General features: G+C 31.7%; 1 protein-coding gene across 1 annotated transcript; it reads left to right on the forward strand.

Moving 5' to 3' along the window:
- The first annotated feature begins 1949 nt into the window (after positions 1-1949).
- On the forward strand, positions 1950-12034 carry LOC113858424 (zinc finger CCCH domain-containing protein 6-like). Its single transcript, XM_027491087.1, has 5 exons — positions 1950-2266; positions 7749-7955; positions 8124-8248; positions 8336-9694; positions 11641-12034. The coding sequence occupies exons 1-4, from the start codon at positions 2207-2209 to the stop codon at positions 9657-9659; spliced, it is 1716 nt and encodes a 571-aa protein (XP_027346888.1). The 5' UTR covers positions 1950-2206; the 3' UTR covers positions 9660-9694; positions 11641-12034.
- The last annotated feature ends 6638 nt before the right edge of the window (positions 12035-18672 follow it).

Raw genomic sequence — 18672 nt, forward strand, 5'->3', positions numbered from 1 at the left:
CAGGTTAGGACAAAGCTTATTCAAATCTAGTATTTCAACATCTTCTATATCCTCATCAAGATTAATGTTAAAATATTTTGTTATTGAGGTTAAAATTTCATCATATCTTACTACCAAGTCTAAACCCTTAGATACAATGACTTTATCTTTAAAAGAGAAACAATCTACTCTACAATGGTCATAAATTATTTAAGTTGTAGGGAGCAACCAAATTAATTGAACTTCTTGTTATCTCTATCTTGCATGTTGCCATCAACTTTGACATTTTACTTATGATAAATAGATCATCTTCTTACGTAGACACTTTATCTTCTTTCTCCATTAATAACAACATATCCACCAACTACAACTGATCTTTGAGAAAAAAATCAGCCACTACTACCTCGACTAGCCTCAACTATCTTTATATTTTAGACCATTGTTTAAGTCTATCGTAGTCCATTGGTAGAATAGTACAGTTAGAGGTAAGTGAATTTCCTTAAAATTTAGTAAAGTAATGTTAAGAGAATTCAAAATTTGTTTTTAGTACATATAATATGAATTTTTATATTAAATTATAATATTTTTTTAATTTTTATAATTAAAATTTATTTTTTGGTAATAAAATAATTTTTAAAAAAATAAAATTTTATTTTACAAAATAAGTAAAATATTTTTTAAAATGTTTTTAAATTTTTATTAAAAATATTCATATAATATTTTATAAAATATTTTTATAAATATTAAAAATGATATAAAATATTAGTAAAAATGTAATAGAAAAATATTATTTTATTCTAATATTTTCTAACTAATCAAACTCCCTTAAAATAAGATTATGAAGTGTGAATAAAGGATAAGATAACTTAACATGACAAGATATTAAATCCTATTATTTAATAAACACAAAAATAAAATAAAATAAAATAACATAAATTATCTTATTTATCCTCTTATCTTATTCACTAAACAAGATTTCAATGTTATAACTTTAATAAAATATTATTATTTATTAATTTCTTATTATATATTTTTAAGCATATGTTAAAAACATAACAATCCATTTATTGCATCATAAGCTTAACTATTTAATATTACCTTTGGTCATATTTATAAAAAATAATTATTTATATTTTTATTCTAATTATAAAAAAACAGATTTATATTTGAATATATTAATTAATTTTTTGTATTTTTTTAGTATGAGATTTGTATCAACGAAATATTGATCTTTTACTCATATAAATTAATATTTTATTTATTTTACATATAAATTGTTATTTTAATCCTTAAATATCATAGATATTTTAAAAATATAACATAAATTTATAATATATAATTGTTTTTAATTAATATTAATAAATTACTTAAAATTTTATGATTAACTCAGTTATTTGTTTCTTATAAATAAGACTAAGGTAATAAATAACAAAGCAGAAGTAATTGTACTTTTTATAAAGTTCAGAAATATGTTTCCCTGAAATACTTTGAAAAATTAAAACAATTTAACATTTTAAACAATTAAACGAAACAGTAATCTAATATTCATTTACGTTTTCTCAATAGAAAAATGATTTTTGAACCTAAATATATTTAAAAAATTCGATAATAACAAAATAGTTTTTCAAGAGAAATAAAATAATGCATTATTAGGGTCAAAATAACGCTTAATTATATTAAAAAAATAAGGTTAATAGTGGATTGGTCATATCCGGTAGGCACCGTTGTTTTGTTTGAAGTCCGAAACAGGATGGAATGCATTGGGCCCAACCCAAAGGCTTATGCATAATACGCCAACCGACGCAACCTGACACTATCGTGTATCGTCAGTGTTGCATCTATGCGCTGTCACGCCCACACCACCATCACCCTCTCATTAGATTTTCCAATTTTTACCCTTACCCTTTCCATCGTCATCGTCAAACTCTATAAAAGGTTAGCCACCACACCCAAAAACACCCCTCTCTTCTAGGGTTTTCTTTTTTAAATCTCTCTCTCTCTCTCTCTCTCTCTCTCTCTCAAACTTTCTCTTTTCCTTCTTCATCGTTTCATCTCTCTTTGCTGCGTAAATTGAAATAAAAGCCCAAAGCATTTTCTAGTTTCGTTTTTAATTTTTTTTTTCAGAATAACCTTTCTCAGTTATCATTCACCGGCGATTGTGATTTTCAAACACCGATTGTAAATCTGAGTGTTTTTACTTTGATCCTGGATTTATCTGAGATTTATTATGAAGCGCGCAAGGAAATCTAACAGGGTTTCGTGGGCTACTGGAGGTAACCTGTGTCAGGTATATCTAGAACAATCTTTTTTTATGAAAGTTTCTGTTTTTTTTTTCTTTTTTTTTTTTGCAAAATTTGTGTTTTCGATTTGTTGTCATTTATTGACCCTTCCTTTTCTGAGTTCTTCGCTGTTCGATATCGTCGTATTCGTTTTTTGATTTGCGTTTTTTGTTTCTATAATTTTCTGCGTCGGTCCCTGACATTTTATGGATTGCCAGCTATCGAAGAAACAGGGATACTGCTGTCAATAATAATAATAATAACAATAACAATAATAATAATAATAATGTAAAGAAGAAGAAAAGGATGAAGGAAGATACACATTGAGAATTGTCATGGAAAAGTTTACAATTTAGATAACAGGCTTTAAAAGATCTCATTAACTTAAATACGTAAATACTTAAATCGAGCATGATTAAATACGATTCGATTTTTGAAAAATTAAATAATTTAATTGGTGCTGTAAAACCTTGTAAGTCTAAATTAAACTGTAAATATTAAATATTGATACTTGTGTTAATGAAAAATGAATGTTTCAAATGAGGAATTTCAAAATTGGATGAAGTAGTGCACTGGATAGGTTGGTGAAGGTGTATTTTGCTGTTGTTTTGGATATATTAGCAGTGATACTCCTACCAGAGATGGTGTGCATGATCGCTTGGGAGTTGATGATTAACATTACTAAAAAAGTAAATTTAATGAAATGCTTATCCTGTTAATATGAAGCATGCTGAAGTTGATGACATAACCTTACATTTAACAGTTTTTAATGATTACTGAAACTTTGAAATGTTTTTACAGATTAAAATGTAGGTGTTGTCCTCGACCTTTCTCTGATCACTCTGAAATTAGAACCTTCATTTCGATGGCAAATAATTGCTTGATTGGTTTGAGAAAAGAGATTTCTATTTTCATATAATTTTCTTTCACAAACAATTACAAAATTGCTATTTTGTTTATTGTTTTGTACATTGTTTCTTATAGAAATTCTTGAGAACAAGAAACAACGTAAAAAAAGTGTGATGCTTTTGTAATTATTTGTTAAAATAAGAAATGGAAATAAAAATTTTCTCGACAGTTCCTTAGTCTCTAAAATATAAATTGGGACACATGTGTAAAACTAATAAATAATCTGTTAAGTTATTTATCTATCTAATATATGTTTGCGTGTGTGTGTATACATATATATATATATATATATATATATATATTATTTGTTAGCCATGCCTATTTCCTCAGTTTGTTGCAACTTGTTGATGACAAATTTTAACACTGTACAGCAACGCAAAGCAGGTGACTGCCTAAAAAATGTTATGATAATGTTGACAAATAAAATGCAATTAATTTGTATACATAGATTAATCCTCAATACTCAAAAGATACCCAAGATTTAAGGCAAATTCATCATTAATACTCAAATCATAGCTTAAGGACATAGTTCAGCAGTCAAGGCACAACTAATAATCATAAATCAGTAACAATGATAAGCATAACAAAACATATAACTCAGCCTTAAGAAATGCTGTGAAATAGAGCTGGGAAATGGTGTGAAATGGCTGCATAAAAGCACAATGTAAAAGCAACACATTGCGTGTAGCTGCCACTGGTAATCATTAATACTCAATTCAGAGCTTAATGACGTAGTTAAATAGGCAAGGCAACAAGTCAAATTACAATGATAAGCATAAAAAAAAAAATAACACCCAGCCTTGAGAAGTGTTGTGAAAAAGAGCTGGGAAGTGATGTGAAATAGAGATGTAAAATGGCTGCATAAAAGGACGGTGCAAAAGTGCAACCCCTTGCATGTTACTGCCACTAGTGTAGCACCATGGAATGTTGTTGTGGCACTATTTGCTGCGATTCCCCTGTAGCTGCCACTAGCTGCAACATCATACAATGTTGTTATAGTGGCATCATTTGCGGCTATTCACCTCCAATGCAAGGATTCACTAAAATGGAAGATGTATGCGTATCGTATCTACTGATACAGATTTATAAAAACGTACAGCTAAATTTGTTCCCACCGTATATCCTAGACCTCGTTGTCATTGTCCTCATACTTGGCCACATGGTCTCGTGCTTTGGTATTTTAGTGTTAACTTTTTCATTTTCTTTATTGATACCCCTTGTTGCCCTCATTGGCGATGATAATGTTGACAGCATCTGCATTAAGGGGTTATATAGAACAAAAGTGGTGTTCGCTGTGCTTTTGCATTTCTGCTCCTTTTGGCATGCAAAACACGAGGAAAAAGACCAGTGTGTAAAGTTTATGCTGTTAACCCGTCTTGACCTTTTGTAAGATTTGCTTGGACATGTTCAAGGCATTGTATCTTGTCCAAGACTTTTTCCTCATATATGGGTTGTATTCACTAAAGTGTAGCTCTGATTAGCAGAAAGAAAATTTTTTATTGTCTTGAATTTTTTTTTTTTTAAGAAATAGTTATGAATGATTAGTTATAGTAGTTGAACTGTACTTTTCATTTGAAATATTTAACTGTAATATTTTAAATGATAAACAGCTGCATGGTATGAGCCATGTTGAAGTGTTGGAGTATATATATATATATATAACATTTATAAGTCAACTTAAAATGTGATATAATACCATGTTTCACTCCTTATGAGATAGTGTATGGGCGTAACCTTCCATCAGTGATGAGGTACTTGGATGGAGAAACTAAAGTAGAGGTTGTAGTTAGAGATCTTAAAGATAGAGATGAGGCCCTGAAGCAGTTGAAATTCAATTTCAGTAAAGCACAAGAACAAATAAAATTTTATGTAGACAAGTGCCGGAGAGATGTAACTTTTGCTATTGGTGATTGGATTTTCCTTAAACTGCATCCACATAAGCAGTCTTTTGTGTCCCAACGGATTTATTTGAAACTGTCCCCATGATATTTTGGCTCTTTTCAGATCTTGGAAGAAATTAGAGTAGTGGCTTACAAGCTTCTTGGTTACCTTCCACTTCTAGTGTTCATCCAGCATTCAATGTATCACTGCTCAAAAAGGCTATTGGCAGGCTATTGACCAGTATTCAGCTACTCCTGATTTGCCAAAGGATATGGCAGTAGATAGTGTGACAGAACCAGAGAAGGTTTGGGCAGTATGGAACAAAATGAAGGGGGGTAACCTATTCAAGGAATATCTATTTCACTGGAAGGGAATTGCAGCTGAAGACTCTACTTGGGAGGAAGAATTTTTTATGAAGAGTCAATTCCCTCATTTCAGCCTTGAGGACGAGGCTACTGTTTCAGCAAGAGGTACTGTTGGGACTGTTGGCCCAAGTGATGAATTAAGGGAAGGGGATCAGTTATTGGATCCTACTGAGAAGCTCAAAGTGTGGAGGGTGTATGTGAGAAAGAAAAAGGGGAATGGGGCATAAAAGGAATTTAATGCATGAGTTAGTTAGAAGGGACATAATAAGAGTAAGAGGCGAGGTTTGATGGGGGAAGAAAAAGTAAGTTGTTACATTTTGTTAGAGGGAGCAGTGTAGGAGTCATAGGCTTTGGTTATGTGTAGTCACTTTTTTTTTTTTTATATTCATTAATACTTGCATCTCATTTTCCTTCAAAAATATCAAAAAAAGTCTTGGTTTGTTTTTGTGAGGCTCATTCATAGGGAGGTGGATATACCGGAACAGACTAATCTTCATTATTATTTTAGATCTTTTGTTATATTGTATACATTTAACTTCATTTGATATAGATGTTTGTGTTGAACCAGCGTCCTGTATGATGTTTGTCATTTTTGTGTCAGAATCTATGTCATTGTCATCAGCTTCAAATTATTAAATGTAGTGGCATTGGATATTTATTTTGGATAGTCCTGTGTCCATATTTTCTTAGCCAATTTGGAGATCTTTGTTTTGTTTGCTATAGCGGCTGCTTGGCAATTTGCTATGCTGCCATAGCATTTTGGGTGGTCACTCTGCATTGAGTTCTATACCATTAACTACTTAGCTGAGTTTGAATGCCTTGAGGCAAAAAGCATCAAGAAGCACATGCCTTACTAAAGAAAGATGTTAACATTAGTAAAAGAAAACTGTAAGGTATCTGGCCATAATGCGTTATGTTTTCTGTTAAATTAACTACTCCGGCATAACATCCATGATAAAAGTAGAAGTTTTTTTTAGCCATTGTAAGGTACTTAAGGTGTGGCACTGTCTACCCGTGAACCAGAAATGTGATCCTAAGGTGCCAAGAGATACTAATTTCACTGGGGATTACGTTCATAAATTTGATCACTTAGACAAAATTGATAGAAGTTTTAACCATGAGTTGAAAAATGGATTCTTCTCTTAGCTTTGTACGGAAACCCCATTAAATTCAATTTGATTCCTGACTGTTAATAATTTTATAAGGTTGAAGTTCAGTGCTTTTGAGGTGGTCACAGTTAGGATTATGACCTGGGTATTCAATAATACGGTTGCTATTACTGTGTTGGTATTACAAATGTACGAAGCCAGGCACACAATAAGTTTTAGCAGGGGTAATACATAAAACAATTGTGGAGCAATTGACTGTCATTAAGAAGTTGATTTACTGATATTTTAACCTAATGTGAAGTTTTAAGCTCTTCTATCTCATGAAGAATGGGAAATATATATATTCATGGATGATGTGGCACTTTAATGAATAGAAGTATATGTGTGTAAGAGTTCAGTTTGGTTTGGATTAATTTCAAGATTGGAATTGAAAAAGTTCAGTTTTTCATTTTTTCCACTTAGTGTATTAATTTTTGCAATTTGCATTGAATAGGAATGGTTTTGAATGCAAACTCTTACTTTTAGTAGTAGGCTGGATGTTTTTGTTTGTTTTATTACTGATTGCCATTCTTGATAAATATAAGACAACGTCAATTACCAGCTTAAAGATTCTGAGTTAGATTGACAGAAACTTCTCTGAAAGGTTTTTACGTTTTAACATAATTTTTGAAGTGTCCCATTAGCCTTTAAAAATTGCTCGAGTCACCATATGTCAAGCAGTTCTCAGATAGAAGTGAGGTAGATAGAACTCATACATGAATTTACACGTTCTTATTTGTTTGAAGTGTAAATTTGGCTTCTGGTTTTGAGAAATGAACTAATCTGAAGCTTTTCAGGTGGCAACAGTGTATTAAATAGATTCCTCTCCATTTTGCTTTCTTGTATTTATTTTTCACAATAACTAACTGTTTTCCTAACTGGTTGCAACATCTGATATTATTCTTTATTTTGTGGTTTTGTGCTTTGGGTGGGATTCTTGTGGTATTGGTTATGCTTTAGTTTTCATAATTTATTCGATATATTACTGAATGATGTTGTTAACCCTGAATTTTTTATCTTGGCATTTGTAGATAAATTCTCAAGGTCCCATCGTGTGTATTTAAATGACTGCTTATTTATAGTTTTCATATTTATGTAGTGTTGTAACTTCATTTTAACCTATTTGTTATGTATGCTACTATACTCGCACTCTTGTATGTAACACTAATACTAGTGTGACCTAACAGGTAAAATTGTTCTTGTCTGAGGATTACCCTTCAAAAGTTGGCCAGAGAACGCAAGATCATCTACAGGCAAAGATATCATCAGTGTTACATTCAAGTATCAATGAACCTAATGATTTACCCCCGGGGTTTGAAAGCAGTCATTTTCTAACCCAATCGAAGGCTGAATTCTCCCACATTTCCCAGATCAAATGGGAACGCCCTCCACTGGTAATTCTTCACTGTATGTTATTTAGAACCTCTATTTGCAAGTAACTCACTTTATTGCAATATCTATTTTATTGAATTCCTTTAACTATTACATCTAAGTGGCTTGTTTGTCATTCTCTTATCAGTATATTGATTTCTTTTTCTTTTTCTTTTTTTCTTGCAATACAGTTTGTCTTCAGTCCTCATTGGCGTGTTGCAGCTGGTGAAGAAAGTAAGGAGAAAGAGGATCAGAAGCTGAGAGAAGTGAGAGTGCTTGAAGCAGTTTACCCCCGTCTTTCTGCCATTCCGCCTAGGTAAAATGCCACACCTTAATTGAGAAAGCCTTGTGGTACTTACTTCCTTTTGTTACTAACATTGTTGAGTTGCATTTGGGAGTTCAGCCCTTCTGTCTCTTTGGATGTAGAAGAGGAAGAATATGATGATACCATTACTCCTCTCATCCCTATCATACCCATTGAAGAGGAAGAGTTTACGGAATATGATGTGAACCCTCCCCTCAATGTGCAGTCGCAGAACACACTGCAATATATATCAGGAACAACCCCCATTGGTCCGGCCTCTAATGCCCCTTGTACTGTTTCCTCGGATGCCTGTGCAAAGCCCTTACCTGGGGTATCCTCCGGTTTGGAAGGAGACTTTGTAGCAGCCTCAGCTGTTGTAGCAACCATTATGAAGAGTAATGAGCAAGGACGCATGATTGACATGGATTTACTGGTTAAGATATTTAACGATCCAGAGATGATTGAGAAGCTAATTAATGAACATGGAACTACAGCTACTACTGTAAGTACTTCCGCAAATACTGTGGATATACCCACTTCTGGTATGAAACCTGCTATTCCATCAGGTCCATTGTCTACATCTGCACCTGATGTGTCGGCTTCTGGGACTACATCCACAAGCACAGTGGGTTTATTACCCTCTGGCTTGAAGCCTGCAACTCCCTCAGTTTCATTGTTAACTCCTACACCTGATAAACCAGCAACTTTGTCAGCGTCTGCAATTCCATCAGTTTCACTGACTTCTACACATGATAAAACAGCAACTGCATCAGTTCCTTTGTCAAGGCCTGTATCTGGTAAACCAGCATCTCCCTCAGTCTTATTGCCTACACATACACATACACCTGCACTTGCACCTGCACCTCATATGCACAGGCCTGTCAACCAAAGTATTCACCATATGTCAAGTGGAATGTCCCCTGCTTCAAATGCTCGTTCTCAGAAAGATACAGTTCTGGCATCTGGGCAAAAGCGAGCTGCATCATTGGCGTCCATATCTTCTAGTGAATTAAGCTCTGTCCCATTGCCACCTGCTACTGGTAACTTGCATGCTGTGAATCAGGCAAAATCCACTGCTAGTGCAATGCCTTATAAACTTAGTACAGGTTCAGCATTTGCTGTTAAGGATGCCAACTATTATAAAAACCTCATCAGGCAACACGGTGCGGATAAGCAAGATATGCAGGACTCACACTTAGGTAACCGACATAGTAACTTCCAAGATATGAAACTGGTACATAACATTAAACACGGAGAAGTGAAACACAAAATCCAGAAACCATGCATGTACTTTAAAAGCTCAAGGGGGTGCCGCAATGGTTCCAATTGCCCTTTTCAGCATGATGTTTCAGTTCAGTGGGGAGCTGGTAACGTCCTAGGGGCACAGAATGCAAAAAGATTGAAATTGGGACCAGAAATTTAGGGGAGAATTAAATCATAAAGAGGCATATTCTAATGGTAAAAATTATAAGCCTTCTTTTGCTTCACCGTACAGAACTTGCACATACAGAGAGGGGGGATGGAAAGAGAGGGAGTGAGAGGATGGAGTGTGACATTGATTTAATAGGTTTACTAAGTTTTTTGGGAGTGCTTGGAATTGGTGGCCGGGTTGTACATGATTTCGGGTTTTGCATTAACTTTCGTACAATTGGGTCAAAGGTAAAGGTTCTTTGACAGGGTTAGTCGGTTTAAGAATTGACATTAGTGTTTTGGACAAAATGGTATTTTGTTTTTCCAGTTTGGGGAGATTGTGCGGTCCCGGTCAAGTGGTGGCCATCCGTGGAGTTCTTAGGCGGATGGTTTTCATTACATAATAAGAAATAATAAAATGAAATAAATAAAATATAAAAAATGCTAACATCACTCCTTAAAGACTGGTTTTAAGGATTGAAAACCTTTAAAATTTTATTGAAAAAGTATTTATTACCTAAGAATACAATAATATAATAAATATTTCAATCAATACAAATTTATTGTTTTTGTATGTTCAAAAATAGTTTTAATGATTGGTGATAAATTGACAAAATGATGGGAAGGTTTAATTTTGAGAAAGATCGACGAATTTTACGATTGAAAAATGAAAAATATAATCTGGGATGAGTAATATAAAGACTGCATGTGCTTTCAGAAAGTTCCTATTCAAACATTATTATTATAGTGTGTAGGTACTGACAGTGAGTATGCAGTTACTAAATTCAACGGACATATTAATGAAAATGAAAGTTGGGTCAACGTTATCAAAGGTTCTATAATAAATGGTTACATGATTTTATGTATATTTCTAACTTGTTCAACTAATAATATAAATATAAGAACTTTGAATCTCAACATTCTAGTTGCCCATAAATAGTGCTTTTTCAGTCAACCATAACAGGTTGTAGTTTTGAAAATAAGTTATTTGATACTGTTGTTTATTTTTTTACTTCCCGATGAATTTGAATCTTTTGTTTCTTTTCTCTTTTTAATTTAAATCAATATTTTACTTTAACTTATAGACTTACCTTTTACTTATTTTGGCTTGTGATTTCAAAATTACATTGCCTTTTACAATTTACAAGAAGACATTGTGGAGTACTAAAACAGCTTTTGAAAACATTCAATTTTGTCCAGTTATATATAATTCAAAATTAAGTTTAAAACAATCAAGCTTAATGTAATATACTGTATTTGACAAGCAATATATATATATATATATATATAGGAACATAGGAAAGAGATTATGTAGCTGGAAAAAGAATAAATTATTTAACAAGAGGTTAAATTTTAATAATAAAAAAAAATGGGTCCTGTAAAGCTATATGAATTCTATGCTTATGAGGTTCCAAATTCAGCAGGCATGCACCATCGAGGTGGTTATACTTTAAATTCCTATAATTACGAAATAAAAATTTTACTCAATTGCGGCAATAGAACCATTAATCCTATGATTATAGGTTTTATTACAATTTCAATTGCCATTGGCTTTGAGACCTTTTTCTTCAATGCAACTGCAATTACGTATCATTGTTCAATCTCAATTAGTCAAAACTTAAAACACCTATCAAAAAAATAAAAAAATCAAAGAAAATCGACTACATTCGACCCAATTCAAATAACCTACGCAGAATTGTTGTCACAATTATACAAGAGCTTTAAAGGAGGAAGTGAGGAGAGAAAAAATGTGACTATACTCCATTTTACATAAATGATGCTATATAAACAAATAAGATTTAAACTCCCTCAAACTGCTAGTGATCTATTATACTAAAGATCCTAGTATCCCGATGATTGAGAAACCCAAGCCTATTACATAAAGATGTCAACTCCTTTCCCCTATCAAAATAATAAGGCAAACCCATGAAACTATGGTGCAAAAGTTTATGTAGATGACATTAACATGTGCCCTGATATATCCAGTATTGCAGGAATTGGTGGGTGAATTAGAAGTGGTTGTCTCTACACTATTGAAATATTAAGAAGAGATATTGAAAAAGAAACAACTCGCAATGACGACAAAGAAGAAAAAGTGAAAGAAAATTTGGTTGATTCGAGAAGCAAACACTAGTAAAATGAAAAATGAAGGAGTGAGGAAGCATATTGGTGATGACGAAGCTCCTGAATTCATGAAGCTTATCAGACAAAGCGAATATCTGATTATGGACAAATTGAATAGAGTTCCTACTAAGATTTCACTTTTATCTCTCCTAATGAATTCTGAACCTCATAAAAAGGCCTTGTTGCATATTCTAAATGACGCTTATGTTGTTCATGACATCTTTATGGACAAACTTGAAGGGATAGTTAGCAACATTTTCTTGGACATAACAGGGCACTACATTTATTAATGAATGTCTAAATCACATTTTGTCTAAAGTGTTGATTGATAATGAGTTTTTATTGAATGTAATGCTAAAAAATGACTTTGGTCAAATTGCTTGCTAATGAGTTGCACTTATGACCAAGTTCAATTATTGTTAGGACTTTTGATGGATCTCGTAGGAAATTGATTGATGACATAACCTTTCTCATTCAAATTGGCCATGTTATCTTTTAAATAACTTTTCAAGTCATGAATATCACACCAACATAATGCTGTCTACTTGGGAGGTCATAGATTTATTGTGCTACGGTTGTACCTTCAATCATTTACCAAAAGATGAAATTCATAGTGGATCATAAGTTGATCATTGTTTTTGCAAAAAACGATTTACTAGTGAGCAAACTCTCTAATTCTCCTTATATTGAGGTAAGGACAAAGCTCTTGAGACGTCGTTCTAAACTTTCAAGATTGCTAATACAACAATATAGGATAATATTCATCTTCTAGTGCCTTAATAATGGTAACAAAGGTCGCTAGAGAATAGGTACCAATGTTGTTATAACCTGGGAAGAAATCAACATAATTTAAGAAAACCTTTGAGTTTAAAAGATAACAAAAGTTGCTTTGGTCTTAGTTACAACCCTTCAAAAGCAATCAAAATAATTCATTTTACATCTGTTTACGGTGAAAATTGCAGATTGTAAACAAATAAATTTAAAAACAATTTGAGATTGAATTTTTGACCCTCTTTTTGATTCTTTTAAGTGTGTTGTGATTAGAATGATTAACTAGATGTCGTAGAGGAGAGTGTTAAGCACGAATAGTAGAACGGCGAGATAGAAATAATATCAAGCTGAGCATAAACATTTACAGAAATATACTAAACAAAGACGTAATTGCAAGAAAAAAAGTGTAAATGGAGCAAGAAATACACAAACTGGAATTAAACTGCATAAAGGTAAATTACGGAAATGTAAACGTACAGCTCTAAGCAAACAACAATGAGGGTTGTGAATCCTCTAACTGGACTTGGTGCAAAATTTCAGTGTGTAGAGTATCTGAGCATAAGTGTGGTGCAAAAAGTCATCCTTGAAAATGTGAAGCTTTGTAACATTTATGGACAATGCTCCTTAATCAGCCTCTTTTTTTTTGCGGACACTTTTTGATAACTACTTCTTGTGCTTGATTGCCTTCAACCGCTGCTATCCATTATCTATAACTACTTATAATCATGCTGATAATTGTGGTTTCTCAATAATCGTTGTTACCCACGATCATCTCTTTGTGCCTACGATCTTTTCTTCGTGACCTTCAATTGGTGCTAAAGCTTTAAACTTTGTTTGAGCCTTGTGATTTTTTGTCACATTTCCTTACCTCCTAGACTCCACCTTGTATCTTTGCCTTGGAATAAATTTCTTATTATGTTTTGACAATTGTGAAGAAAATTGTCGAAAACTCTTGTGGACTTAGAATAATTTTTTAGGGGAATCTGGGAAGATCTGGGACTCACATAGTTTTGTGGACTTAGAATAATTTTCCTGTCAGCTCCTATTTTTTGATCAATTTTAGGAGAAATCTGGGAATTCATTCAGTCTTGTGAACTTAGAATAATTTTTCTGTCGATTTTTATTTTTTAACCGATTCTGAGGAAGATCTAAAAGTTCATTCAGTCTTGTGGACTTAGAATAATTTTCTTGTCAATTTTCATTTTTTGACCAATTCTGGAGGACATCTGAGAGTTTATTCAATTTCATGTAGGGATGGAAACAGGTCAGGCCAGACTAGGCTTTACTTTAAACAGGCCTGACCTGTAACATAATTATTAGGCTTGAGCTTGGCCTGTTATCTGTTAAAGGCTTTATTTTCAGCCTAGTCTGACCTGTTTAGGTAGCCTGGCCTGGCTTGAAGCTTATTAAGAAAACCTGTTACAAAAAAAAAAATCTTAATATTAATAAAAATATAAATATTTTATTATCAAATTAGTTTACATATTTTTCTACTTTTCATTTGTGTTATTGATAATTATTAAATAATTGTAATAATTTTTAAAATATTATTTAAGCACTAATTAAAATGTTTCATATTAAATAAATTTTTATTTATATTTTTTGATTTATTTTTAAAAATTATTAAATTATTAAAGATTTTAGTTTTTTATATCATATTTTATTTGTTTAAAGACATCTTATATTTAATAAATAAAGTCATAGTAAACACATAAAATTAATCACAAAAAATAATGTTCACACAATTTTTTGAATCAACTGAAAGAAAATTATTATATTTTAAAAAAAATAAATTTAAATTTAATATAATGTATATATATATATATATATATATAATGACAATAATAACAACTATTAAATTAAAAGAAAAATAAAATAATTATAAAATATTTAATTTTATTTATTTCATTAATTTGTTATTTTAAATTAATAAATACCCATAAAATTAACAACACTATAACATTAATATAATATAAAAAAATATTACTAATATAATAAATTAAAATATATAATTATATATAAAATATAAATTAATAAATTATCTAATAATTTAATTTTTTATTTATGTAAATATTTGCGAATTATTGAATTTCAAATGTATGTTAATAACTATAATTAAAGTATTAAAGATTTTAATTATTTTTTAATAATAATTATATTTTATTTGTATAAAGACATCTTATATTTAATAAATAAAATCACAATAAACACATAAAATTGATAAAAAAAAATAATACTCACAAAATTTGTTGAATCAGCTAAAAGAAAATTATTATATTTAAAAAAGTAAATAAATAGTTATTGTAAAAATTATACATAAAAATATTTATATTATAAAATTCAAGGATGCAGAAAAAGAATATATGAGCATAGTAAGAATTAATAAAATTTATATTTAAATTAAAATAACTTATATTTCTAAAATTTTATCTTAATAAAAAATATGTAATAAAACTTAATATATATATATATATATAATGACAATAATAATAACTATTAAATTAAAAAAATTAGAAAATATTTAATTTTATTAATTTTTATTTTGAATTAACAAATATACGTAAAATTAACTACACTATAATATTAATATAATATAGAAAATATTGTCGATGCAATACATTAATATATATATATATATATATATTATAAATTGATAAATTAATTAATAATTTAAAATTTTATTTATACTTTTTTTGTAAATATTTATTAATTATTAAATTTTAAATGTATATTAACAACTATATTTTTTAAGAAAAAAATCTATTTACATCTATGTCAAATTCGTGAAAAATAATTATTTAAAATTTGACATATTTATATTTAGGTATGTGCTGTGTACTGTGTATCTGGTATGTAAAATTTTTTTATAAGTACTTTACTCAAAAAATTTACACTAATAAAAATGAAATACATATTAAGTTACAAAAAATATATATTATTATATATAATTTATTTAAAATTATATTATTTTTATTATTTACCATATTGTCCTATTATATATACATATATTGTATATGACATTTTTTATTTTATTTTTCTATTATTTTTTTATAAAATTTTAGTTTTAAATAAAATATAATTTATATTTAAAGAATTTTTATTTATTATAAAGAAAAATAATTAAACATAATATATTAATATAATAATTAAATAGTAATAGTAATAAAATTAAGAATATAAAAAATATATTAATATAATTATTTGGGATAAGGAAAATTTTCTAAGTTAAAAATCATCTTGAAAAAAACTACATTTCAACAAGTTTTGAGAGTCAAGAAGGAGCCAAAGATAAGCTTGAATATAAAAAGAACACATTTCGAGCTATTTTAGAGGTTTTTGTCACCTTATTGATTTTTCTCTAAAACTGCTCGAAAAACAGGACTGACAAGAAAATATTTTAAGTTCACAAAACTGAAGTCTTTTTTCGAGGAGTTTTGAAGGGTTTCCAAGTCACTGACATTCAAAACTGCTCGAAAAACAGGACTGACAAGAAAATATTCTAAGTCCACAAAACTGATGGTTTTTTTGAGGAGTTTTGAGGGGTTTCCAAGTCACTGACATCTAAAACTACTCGAAAAAACAGGACTGACAAGAAAATATTCTAAGTCCACAAAAACTGATGGCTTTTTGAGAAGTTTTTGAGGAGTTTTCAAGTCCCCGACACCCAAAACTGCTCGGAAAACAAGAAGTGGTCAGAAAATATTCTAAGTCCACAAACCTAGCTGAGCTCCAGATTTCCTCCAGAATTGCTCGAAAAACAGAAATGAGCAAAGAAAATGTTATAAGTCCACAAGACCAAGACAGGCTCTCAAAACTCCAGAATGGCTCAAAAAGAGAAGTCAAAAAGAAACTATTCTAAGGCCATAACATTTAAGGAGTCTCCTAGATTCCTCTCAGAAATACTCGAAAGATAGGAGTCTTGAAAAATTCAAAACCGGTTACCAGTAGTTATCAATATTCACCACTACGCAAAGGAGATCATGGGCGACAGCGGTTACGAAAGAAGCCCCAATGAACAGCACGATCACAAGCAATCGTGGATAGTGAACATCAACAGTTGAAGACAGTTACTAAGAAGTGCCCGCAAAAGGAGGAAAACGGTGATGATCTTCATGTCTATAAATAATGGTTGTTGCTGTTCAGTGCTAGGAGTCGTACGTTTACATTTCAGTACCTTTACATTCCAGCATTTACCTTTCTGCATTTTAATTTCAGTGCTTGTTGCTTGTATCTTTGTACGCTGTTTGTTTCCTGTTTACTACATTTTTGTAAAAGCATCTACGTTTGATTCAATTTTGCACATTTATTATTCACTATTCTTGCTTAATACTCTTTTACGCCGTTAATTTGAGCATCACGCTAACAACACACTTAAAAGAACCCAAAGAGGACCTAAATCCAGTCCCCAGATTGATCTTTGGATTATTTGTTTACAACTGTCATTTTTCACCGTAAACAAATTGGCACGCCCAGTGGGACCATATTGTATGTTTTGAATGATTGATTGCTTTGTTGCATGATATTACGTAACGAACGTTGTATTATGGCTAATAGAGGAAGAAATAGTGATTCTAGTTCTAGGAATGGCAATTCCAGAAGTGATGGTAGTGATACCAACCCAGAAAATGTAAGCGACAGTACTACTACTGCCGCACAACCCACACCAACGACGGCGTTACCTACGCCGTTATCTCCCGTAGTTAGCCAATTTATGATTACTATGCCGCCAACTAATCCCAGCATAAATCCTGGCCCAAGGCCAAGGCTGGGTGATCACCCATTTGGCTTACCTCCCGTGTGTATGCCTCCTATCTTTGGAGTATCAACCTACTCCAACCCTGTGGTGACAACCGTGTCACCTCAGAGTCACACCATTCCACCGGGAATGGGTGTACTCCATACCATTCCACCGGGAATGGGTACGATTGGTGGAATACCCGAAACGCAATTTGCGTTTGGAGCTTCGAGTGGGGATTCACTTCCTGCTAGCTCGTTTTCGAATGTTGCCTTACATTCCATGAGGCAGCAAATGGATGAAAGCAATCACGAGATGGTCAATATTCTAACTCATCAAATGACCACTGTGTTGAATCCCATAGTGGAAACGACTAATACCAGCTATCAAATTTTGGTTGAACAAATGCGTTGAATTGCTGACGTTTTTGGAGCACCTCAAGTTCCTATAGGGCAAGGGAAAAATGTTGCCCAAATACCTAATCGAGATGCCACCAATCTTGGTAGAAATGGTCAATTTTTTGAGCAAAATAGACCAAATTTTGGTCCAAATTTTCCGAGACAAAATGAAGGAAATTTTCAGGTAGACCAACCCCTAGTTTTTACTCGAAATCCAAATGCTCCGTTTGAGCAAATTGGTCAAAATCTCGACCAAAACCTTCTGAGACAAAATGAGGGTGATTTCCAGGGAAATCAACCCTTTATTATTGCTCGAAATCAGAAGGCTGATGAAATACTTGAGCAAGTTAGGCAAAATAATGTAGGGGGGCATCAAATTCAATATCCAAAGAACCCGAATCCTCAAAATATTGCCAATGTAGTCGAACAAGTCCTGAATCAACATGGGTTCGACGTAGGGTATGCTAATAGACCTTACTTTGTCTCAGCATTCTCTGAGGCAATTTTGCAGGCTGAACTGCCTCAGGGCTGGAAAGTCCCAAAATTCACTAAATTTGCCAAAGATTCTGGTGAATCTACAGTAGAACATATAGCTAGATACGCCATAGAATGTGGAGATTTAGCTCGAAATGAAGATTTAAAGTTAAAGTACTTTCCTAGTTCTTTGACTAAGGGGGCCTTTACCTGGTTCACAACCTTACCCCCGAATTCAATTCATAACTGGAATCAATTAGAAAGAAGGTTTCATGAACAATTCTTTCGTGGTGAAGCGAAAGTTAGCTTAATGGATTTGGTTAATATAAAAAGAATACATAATGAATCCATTGACGATTATCTAAGTAGATTTCGACAAATGAGGTCGAGATGTTTTACTCAAATTCCAGAATATGAACTAGTCCAAATGGCTATAGGCGGATTAGAGTACTCGATTAGAAAGAAATTGATTAATCAGCAGTTAAGAGACATGTCGCAGTTAGCGACGAGAGTGAGGCAAATCG

Source organism: Abrus precatorius, unplaced genomic scaffold (genome assembly GCF_003935025.1).
Source record: "Abrus precatorius isolate BTA unplaced genomic scaffold, Abrus_2018 Scaffold2, whole genome shotgun sequence".
NCBI classification, from domain to species: domain Eukaryota; kingdom Viridiplantae; phylum Streptophyta; class Magnoliopsida; order Fabales; family Fabaceae; genus Abrus; species Abrus precatorius.